This window comes from Equus quagga, chromosome 1 (assembly GCF_021613505.1).
Source record: "Equus quagga isolate Etosha38 chromosome 1, UCLA_HA_Equagga_1.0, whole genome shotgun sequence".
NCBI lineage: Eukaryota > Metazoa > Chordata > Mammalia > Perissodactyla > Equidae > Equus > Equus quagga.
The window spans coordinates 97,050,798-97,059,956 of NC_060267.1; the positions used below are offsets into that span (position 1 = coordinate 97,050,798).

At 52.9% G+C, this 9,159-nt stretch overlaps 1 protein-coding gene across 9 annotated transcripts in view; it reads left to right on the top strand.

The window, feature by feature from the left end:
* Positions 1-5,959, top strand: part of EHMT1 (euchromatic histone lysine methyltransferase 1) — a 197,062-nt gene extending 191,103 nt beyond the window's left edge. For 8 of the 9 annotated variants that reach the window (XM_046642654.1, XM_046642635.1, XM_046642605.1 and 5 more), the window contains 2 exons: positions 4,222-4,397; positions 4,634-5,959. In XM_046642654.1, coding sequence (XP_046498610.1) covers positions 4,222-4,397; positions 4,634-4,811 — 354 coding nt within the window. In that variant the 3' untranslated portion in view covers positions 4,812-5,959. Of the gene's footprint in view, positions 1-4,221; positions 4,398-4,533 lie in introns of all 9 variants that reach the window. The other variant, XM_046642644.1, reaches the window with a different exon arrangement.
* The last annotated feature ends 3,200 nt before the right edge of the window (positions 5,960-9,159 follow it).

The window sequence follows — 9,159 nt, forward strand, 5'->3', positions numbered from 1 at the left end:
ACGTGGCCGCCCCTTTGAGACCCCTGTGGAAAGGCAGGGTGAGTGCCGCGTGGCCGCCCCTTTGAGTCCCCTGTGGAAAGGCAGGGTGAGTGCCGCGTGGCCGCCCCTTTGAGACCCCTGTGGAAAGGCAGGGTGAGTGCCGTGTGGCCGCCCCTTTGAGTCCGCCTCATGGAAAGGCAGGTGAGTGCCGCGTGGCCGCCCCTTTGAGACCCCTCTGGAAAGGCAAGGTGAGTGCTGTGTTGCTGCCCTTGGCTTCTCAGGTCTCAGGGTCACTTACTGGTGGTGAAGGACTTCTGGCCTTCATTCCCCTGTCTGTCTTTGTGTTGTTAGAGCTCACAGCATTTGTGATTTTTATAGTCGGTGTTTTGATCCATTATCACCATTCTTCTTTTCTGAAGTTTTTTTAAACTAAGAAAATAAGTTGGGGACCAGCCCTGTGGCACAGCGTTTAAGTTTACACGTTCCACTTCGGTATCCTGGGGTCCGCTGGTTTGAATCCTGGGCACCGACATGGCACCACCTTGCAAGCCATGCTGTGGCAGGCGTCCCACATATAAAGTAGAGGAAGATGGGCACAGATGTTAGGTCAGGGCCAGTCTTCCTCAAAAAAAAAAAAAATTTATTTTTGATTTGCACCTGAGCTAACATCTGTTGCCAGTCTTCCTTTTTTTTTTTCCTTTTCTTCTTCTCCCCAAAGCCCCCCAGTACATAGTTGTATTTACTTTTAGTTGTAGATTCATCTGGTTGTGCTATGTAGGATGCTGCCTCAGCCTGGTCTGATGAGTGATGCCATGTCCGCGCCCAGGATCCGAACCAGTGAGACCCTGGGCTGCCAAAGCGCAGCACACGAACTTAACCACTCAGCCACGGGGCCGGCCCACCATTCTTCTTTTTGATGCTCAACTGTCCCATCTTTGGTCAGTGGGAGCCCGTTCAGCCCAGCTCTGTGTCCCTGGGCTTCGCTGTGATCCAGCCCCATGAGGTGGTCCCCTCGCTCATCTGGCCCAGGCTCGGCAGCAGCGCTTCTCTAAGGAGTCCCTGCTCCTCACAGTGGAGTGATTTGCACATGCCCACTCAGCATGCGGTTGCCCATGCCATCCGGCTGCCATTGGCTCTGGACTCAGTCTTTTTTTTTTTTTCTGGGAAAGATTCACTCTGAGCCAGCATCTGTTGCCAGCTGTCCTCACTCTCTCTTTTTTTTTTCCTCCCCAAAGCCCCAGTACATAGTTGTGTATAGTTGTAAGTCCTTCCAGCTCGTCTATGTGAGCCGCCACCACAACACAGCTCCTGACCAGACGAGTGGTATGGTTCTGCACTTAGGAACCAAACCCAGGCCACCGAAGTGGAACACGCTAAACTTGAACCACTAGGCCATCAGGACTGGCTCTGGACTCATTCTGGAGAGGACAGGACTCTGGAGTAAAGGGACTTTTTCAAATGTGTTCTTGGTACTGTTTCCAATTCCAATTTATCATTACAGGGTTTTGCCTAACTTTCTTGATTTTATGCTTGTATCTCTTAGATATAATATATGCTTTTATCTTTTAGATTTATGGTTATATCTCTTAGAGTGAAAAATCTTGGCTCCTAACAACATTAAATAGTTTCATAATAATGTTACTAATATTGCTGCCAACAGCAGACAGCACCACAGCATTGAGCAACTAGACTGTGGCTCTTTGCTCAGAATGTGTCCGCTGAGGATTCCAGACTCTGCTCTGCCATCCTGGAAATGTCGTATCTCTCTGCATTTGTGTGACCAGTTTGATATGCAGTTATGTTCGTTTTGTTTTAGTTCATTTTAAATTCTAGGATTAAAAATTTTTTAATTATTTAAAATATTTACATGCTTTAAAAGTAAAAATTACCTATGAAGATTACACTCAGGAAGACTCCCCTGTCCTCGTTCTCTGTCATCCGTGACCTGCCCCAGGGCACCGTTCGTGGGAAGAGAGGAAGGTCTTTGCGCTTGTCTCATCTGCTTTCGAAAGAAGTCTTCCTGGAGTAGGAGGTGCCCCCGGCCACAGAGCTCGGGGTCACTGCCTCACTCGAGGACGCTGTCTCGCTCTTCCTGGATGTGGCGTTCAGGGTGAGCTCAGCTTGTGGCTGGACGTCCGCCGTCCTCACAGGTCCCTGGGCGCTGCTTGCCCGTCCAGCAGTGGCTGTCACAGCCAGGGAATTTCCATGGAGTCTCCGGTCCATCCTTTCCTCTCATTTCTGGTTCTCGTGGACACCTCCCATTTCGCTGAGGCCATCATGTGCTAGCGGCAGGCCTCGTTTCCTTGGTAGGGCTCGCCCCCCTGGCCTTGAGTGCCCACCTGCTGGACGGCATCTGGCTCATCCCTGGCTGGCCTCCGCTGATTCTCTTTCTCTTCAGGATGCGTCCATTTTCCTGGTTCTTTGTGTGTTGTGTGTTTGGATTGTTAACGTGAATGTGTGGGATGACTCCAGTGTTTCTCCTCTGTGTGGTCTCCGCTGTTTCACGATCGCCTGAGGTCCTGGCTCCATCCACGTTGTCTCCCCTGGCTCGGGGTCAGGCAGACACTATGGACAGAGTTGGAGCCCCGCTCTCTTCTGCAGCCATGTTTCCAGCTGCTCTCTCCTGATTCTGCACACGAAGGTCATCCCTGTGGGTCCTCGGCCCTATGCTCTGTCCACGTGGGCTGGAGGCTGGCCTCAAGGCCGCCAGGCAGTCTTGCCCCTTGCCCAGGCTGAGCTTCCCCCAGAGTTTCCTTGTTACCTGCCAGTGCCTTCCTGTCACGGCTTCTCGTGTCCTTTCCAGTTTCAGAGTTGCCTTTGAGCGTGGGGTTGCCTGCAGATTTAGTTCATCACAGCCAGAGGCAGAGGCCAGAATGTGGCCTCGTGAGGGTTGGGACATCTGCAAGTCTTGGGGCTGCACTAGGAGGCAGGAGTGCTGGTCCGACCTGCTTGCCTTTGGTCTGGTGGGTCTGCCCTGGTGGGGTGCGAAGGATCAGAGATGACCCGCCTTGTCCAGACTAAATCCTTCATGGCAACTCGAGCTCTGAGCATCCTTTGGCCTCCTCAGTGCTTGTAATGACACTACCAGGTGTGGGTGGAGTGACTTCTGGGTGCCCGCCCTGTCCTCTGTGGGATGCACGTCCTGGAAAAGCCATCTGCTGCTCATCGTCCTGGCCTTTCCTCCCAGACCCTGCCTTTGATTTCTGTGGCTGTGTAGCAGGTCGCCACACACTCAGCGTGAGATGGCCCCTCGCGACTCCCCCTTGTAGGGGTCAGAAAACCCAGGGCCGGGCTCTCTGCTCAGGGCCCCACAGGCTGATGTCGTGCGCTCCGGGGAGAAGCTGCTTGCTGCTTGTTTGGGGGGTTGCGGGACTCAGCACCTTTCAGTCTAGGACGGGTGTCCTGTTTCCTTCCTGCTGCCGCAGGCCGCCGCATCCCTCTGACTTCAGGTCGGCAGCAGCTTGTCACACTCTGGGTCTTTCCAGAGGAAGTTGTGCTTTTAAGTTTTAAAGGTTCTTGTGGTTAGATCAGGATCCGGATAACCTCCCTTCTCACGGTTCGTGCAGGGTCCCTTCTCTGTGTGTCGCAACCACAGGTGTCATGCCAGGGAGGGTCTTGGGCCCTGGTCCTGGCTCCTGTCTGTGCCCGCCCGTCACCAGGATGTCCTAGGATTCGTGCTTCCTGGTTGTAACCATGCTCGGACAGTGCCGCAGACGTTGTTCTCTCAGTCCCATCGTGAGCGGCCTAGCGGCCCTCAGCTCGAGTGCAGCTTCCTTCCCTCTGTCCATCCTGTCCAGTGTGTCCCGCATCTCCCAGCCCCTCCTGGGACCCTCTTCTCCGTCCATCACCAGGCCTCTGAGGAGCGGCACAGCCCCCTTGGCTGCCCGCTGCCCCATGGGCTTCCTGCAGCCCTGCCCCTGTCTCCTGATACTCATGGCCTCAGGGCCCTGGGAGGGGACAGTGCCGTGCACCTGCGTTGTTCCTGTTTGTGGTTGTCTTCACCACCTGACTGCAAGCCCCACAAGGGTGCCATGTCCACTTTGGGCTCCCTCATCCTCGACCACCCCGGGGAGGGGGTGGAGTGGGCGGTATCTGCCAGCAGCGCACAGCCTGCCCTGCAGAGCCCCAGGGGTGCAGTGGGGGTGTCGGCGCCCTGCCCCGTCTGGGGACGCGGCTCCGCCTGGTGGGGCTGCATTGCTGTGCTGTCCCCACTGCCTTCAGTGCGTACTGTCTCGCCTGCAGGACGGGGAGGTGTACTGCATTGATGCACGCTTCTACGGGAACGTCAGCCGCTTCATCAACCACCACTGCGAGCCCAACCTGGTGCCCGTGCGAGTGTTCATGTCACACCAGGACCTGCGCTTCCCCAGGATCGCCTTCTTCAGCACCCGCCTAATCGAGGCTGGGGAGCAGTTGGGGTAGGTGCCATTGTCCCCTCCCGGGCCCAGGCGCTCGTGCGACCTGGTTTTGGGACCAGGGTGAGCACTGCCTTCCGGGTCGCACACATGTGCCCCTTGAAATGGGCCTATCCTCATGGTTTTCCCTTTTCTGCAGTCCTGACCTGGAACGTGCAGCTCAGATCGGGCAAGTTTAGCCAGCTCCCGGCAGCACAGCTGAGTTTGGACTCCTGCCCTTAGTTCTGCTCTCTCCCCAGGTTTGACTACGGGGAGCGCTTCTGGGACATCAAAGGCAAGCTGTTCAGCTGCCGGTGTGGCTCCCCCAAGTGCCGGCACTCCAGCACAGCCCTGGCCCAGCGGCAGGCCAGCGCTGCCCAGGTGGCCCAGGAGAACGGCCTGCCTGACACCAGCTCTTCCACCGCTGATCCTCTATGAGACACAGCCCACCATGGGGCGCCGAGGGCTGGATACTGTCCGCACTGCAATTTAGAGAGGAAAAGAGAAGTGCACGTGATGGCGGAGGGTCCTGCTCTGGGGCTAGAGGGTCTGAGCCGAGGCTACGAGGCCTGGCATGGCAGCCTGTGGGCAGGGGCAGGCGGTCCGGACCCCAGGCCTCTGACTGGGAGTAGACACTTTGGAGCACCCTGGGACTCCGCACTGGCGTGACCTTGTGAGTTTCTGATGGTGGTTTTGTTGTTTCCACGTTTCTCGTCTCCCCCCTGCTCTCCGTGGTTCCCACTCCACCACTGGGCTTGTTGGCAGCATCCTGTCGGCCCAGACTCCTCTGTGTGGCACCACGAAAGCCACTGTCACCCGCAAGCTGCTCCGTTAGACCTGCCCGTCCGCAGCCTGTGTGGCTGTGCCCGTTCCCACGCCACGCGGCACCATCTCCACGGCGATCAGAGAGAAGTGGGGCCAAACCGCCATCACTTTGGAGGAAATGTGGGTTTGCTTTTTAAAGAAATCCTATATCTAGTCCTATGTATCAGACCTCTATTGTGCTTCTTTTTGAGGAAGCAGTTTGGTGGGTGCAGGAGGGCCACGGCCCATGGAGGACCCCGCACCAGCCCCGCCAGTGCAGCGACACTGGCACCTTCTGTCGATTTTTAAGCCACATGCTATGATGATGAATAAACTGATTTATTTTCTACCATTATTGAACATTAGGACAAACAGAAAATAAAAAACACAAAACACAGACAACGGTGCTGATTCTGGTGTGGTTTCTACTCACCATGTGAAATAAATATCAACTGTATAAAGAGAACAAAGTGATTTTAGAATAAAATGCAGGAGAACACTTTTTTAAATGTTAGTCTTGTAGTGAATAAATTTGCCATCACCTTTTGTGTGACGGCCTGGCAGGTCATATCCTTCTTTTTGGCATATACTTTTTTAAATACTGTAATTAGTGCAGTAACAGTGGGGTTTTTTTTGTGCGACTCTTCTAAAACATTCATAATGCAGTCATGTTTATTTTTTTCTGTTAAAATGTTTTTGACAGTTTTAAGAGCAGTCTTTTGGCTCAGACCATTTCTTGTTCTGTTTTCAATGAAATCAATAAAAAAAGTACTTTAAATGAGGTTTTTTTATTATGATATCATGTTTCAAGTGGTTTCTGCAAAACGCCTACGTTTCCTGTGGGGCACAGTGCTCATGGGCTCACACGCGGCCCTGGGAACTAGTGGGCCCGGCCCAGCCCTGTGCCCCAAGTCTGAGCAAGGGGACCTGGAAGCACACACACACCCCAGACTTGTCCTTGAAGAGAGACCTGCACCCTCCCCAGGCAGGCATCAGGAGAGCCTTGCGTGTTGGCACGTGTGTGTGTGTATCCATGTGCGTGCACATATCTGTTATGCATGTGCATGCCTGTACGTGTGCATGCATGTGTCTATTATGTGTGTGCATGCCTGGGTACATGTGTGTGCGTGAATGTACATGCACATGTCTTTTATGTGTGTGCATGTCTGGATGTGTGCGCGCGTATCTGTTATGTGCGTGCATGCATGTGCATGCATGTCTGTCCATGTGCGTGCACATATCAAGTGTGTGTGTCTGTACGTTTGCATGTGTGTGCACGTGTCTATTATGTCTGCATGTGTCTGTATGTGTGCATGCATGTGTCTGTTATGTGTGTGTCCATGTACATGCACGTCTATTATGTGTGTGTATCTGTTGACATGCATATGTGTGCACGTCTATTAGGTGTGCATGTCTGTGGACATGTGCATGTGTGTCTGTGCAGGTGCGTGCATGTCTGTGTGTCCACATGTCTGTGTGTGTACATGTACATGCGTCTGTGTATGCATGTGCATGCATGTCTGTTATGCGTGTGTCTGTACGTGTGCATGCACGTCTCTGTGTCCATGTGTGCATGTTTATCATGTGTGTGCATGTCTATGTATGTGTGCATGTGTATGTGTGTGCACCTGTCTCTTATGTGCATGCATGTATGTCTGTGGCCAGCACCAGGCGTCGTTCTGGAGGCTGATGGGGTATCACCAGGTTAGGCCCCAGAATCCCAGTCATATATGCGTTTGCATTCAGTGGAGCTGGTGACAGCAAAGCTGGCACCCTTTCTGTTTTTTCATACACAGAAGTTATTCAATTAGATGTTTTCAGACGTTTATCCAGGGCGGTAGCGACTCTCCTGCGCTTTGTAAGAGCCTCGCTTCCATGGGCCCTTCTAGCTGTGTCGCGCCAGGCAGGTGCCCCAGGTGCTGTTGTGCGCAGCCTCAGGGACTGAGTGGGACGGGCACCAGGATCCTACAGAAAGGCAACACCCTTTCTTCCAGGAGGACTGTGGCTCGGCCCTCAGGCTGGTCGCCTTCCTCTTCTGTGTGATTCCAGGACCATGAGGAGGGGCTGTACCGGCAGGAGGGTCCAGCCTGGCCTGGGCTGGGGCTTAGGAGGGTTTAGGGCTGTGGGCAACCTCATCCCGGAGACAGTGGGTGGGGTGGCAGAGGTCACCTGGAACTTGGATTTCAGGCCCTGTGATCCCACCAGCCCTGTGTGGCCCCTCCTTCACAGCCCACATGGGCTCTGAGCTCATTGCCTTGAGGTCATTTGCATTTGGTGGTCTGCCTGTTCTGCCCTGGGCACTGGGTTGGGTGCTGGGTGTACAAACTGGTATCCATTGGACCCAGTCTAGTCGCAAACCTTTAGGGTGTTGGGGAGGGAGTAGGACAAGGGAGCTCCCTACTGAGCGCCATGATGCCAAGTTCCAGCTGCTTAAAATGAGCCCCTGCAGGGTCTGGCTTTCAGGAGCCTGACCTCAGTGCCAGGCTGCTGTGTGTCTCACCTGGTGCTGGAGGGCTCTGTGGTGACGGCCTCAGCACTGGCCTGAACCAAACCTGTGAGTGGGGCTTGGGAGGAGAGGCCTCATGGGATCTCTGCTCCAAGGAGGCAGCCATTGCAGCTGTGTGCCCAGCGATGCAGGTGTGGGCATCTCTGGGGTGAGGGCTGAGGCCCTGAGGGGGCCAGGCAGGTGAGAGACCCACTCTGACTGAGGCCCCACACAGAGGAGCAGCCACCAACACGTGGCTGGAATGTGAGCAGGTCACACTCAGGCTACAATTATTTTTATAAAAGTCTCACCTTTCATGACCAAAACCCAAACAACGCATAAGCACTGGAATAAAGAATGTGAGGCCCACTGGAACCCCCCCCCCCCCGCCCCCATCTGGCTGCCTGCTCCACGCCTTTGGGATTCACACCCACGGGCTCTGCAGCTGCTCCACATCAGGAGAAATAGGCTCGCCTCAGACTTCAGCAGTCCACGTGCCTTCAGGGACTATACCAAAGTTAAAGCCTAGCTGGGGTGTGTATGGGTGTTTCCAGTTTTCCAGTAACGTGAACACTGCTGGAAAGAGGAATTCTGTGTGTCATCTTCTTCCGCTTGTGCAATTATCCTCTCAGAGGAGGGTCATAGTGTCATGTATGTTTGGGATCTGTCACCAGAACCCCATCCATGAAACACAGGCCGGTCTTTGCCTCCACCAACAGCATCTGTGTCCCCAGGTCCTGCATGGAGCTTTATGATACTTCTTACTTTTTCTAATCGTCTAGAGGAAAAATGACACCTTAGTGTGTTACTTCTCTCTTTGATTATTAGTAAACTTGAGTGTCTCTATTGTTATAGATTGGCCTTTCCTCTTGTGTGAATTGCCTTTGTGCAAAATTTTATTGTGTTGCGTGTTTTCCTAATTGATTTTTTTGAGCTTGTTATATTTTGTAGCCTTAAACCCATGCTGAATTTAAATTTTTTATGTGGTAAGCTCTGTCTTGTGACTTCTGATTGTGTACTATATTTAGAAAGACCTTCTCCACCTCCAAATTATAAAAATATTCTCCACCACTTTTTCTAGTATTTTAAGTTTAGCTCTTGAATCCAGGTGGAAATTATTTGGTGTATCATGTGAAATAGTATAAATTTAACATTATTTTAAGTTGAGGTATGATTTACATGCAATGAAATGCACGGATCTTATGTATACAAGTCAGTCAGTTTTGACAGATGCATCAGCCTTACCAAGATACAGAACATTTCCGTCACTCAGGAAACGTCCTTCTGTCCTTGCCAGTCGGTCCCACCCCAGGAGGCGCCCCCTGCTCTGATTTCTTTCACCGTCAGTGGGTTTTTCCCGTCCTACAACTTTACACAATAGAACCAGGCGGTCAGTTATTCTTTCTGTCTGGCTTCTCTTGCTCAGCTGCTTTTTTGCTCACATTTTGTAAACATCAGTTTGTTGATCTCCTTTGTTGCTGCAGAGAATTCCATAGT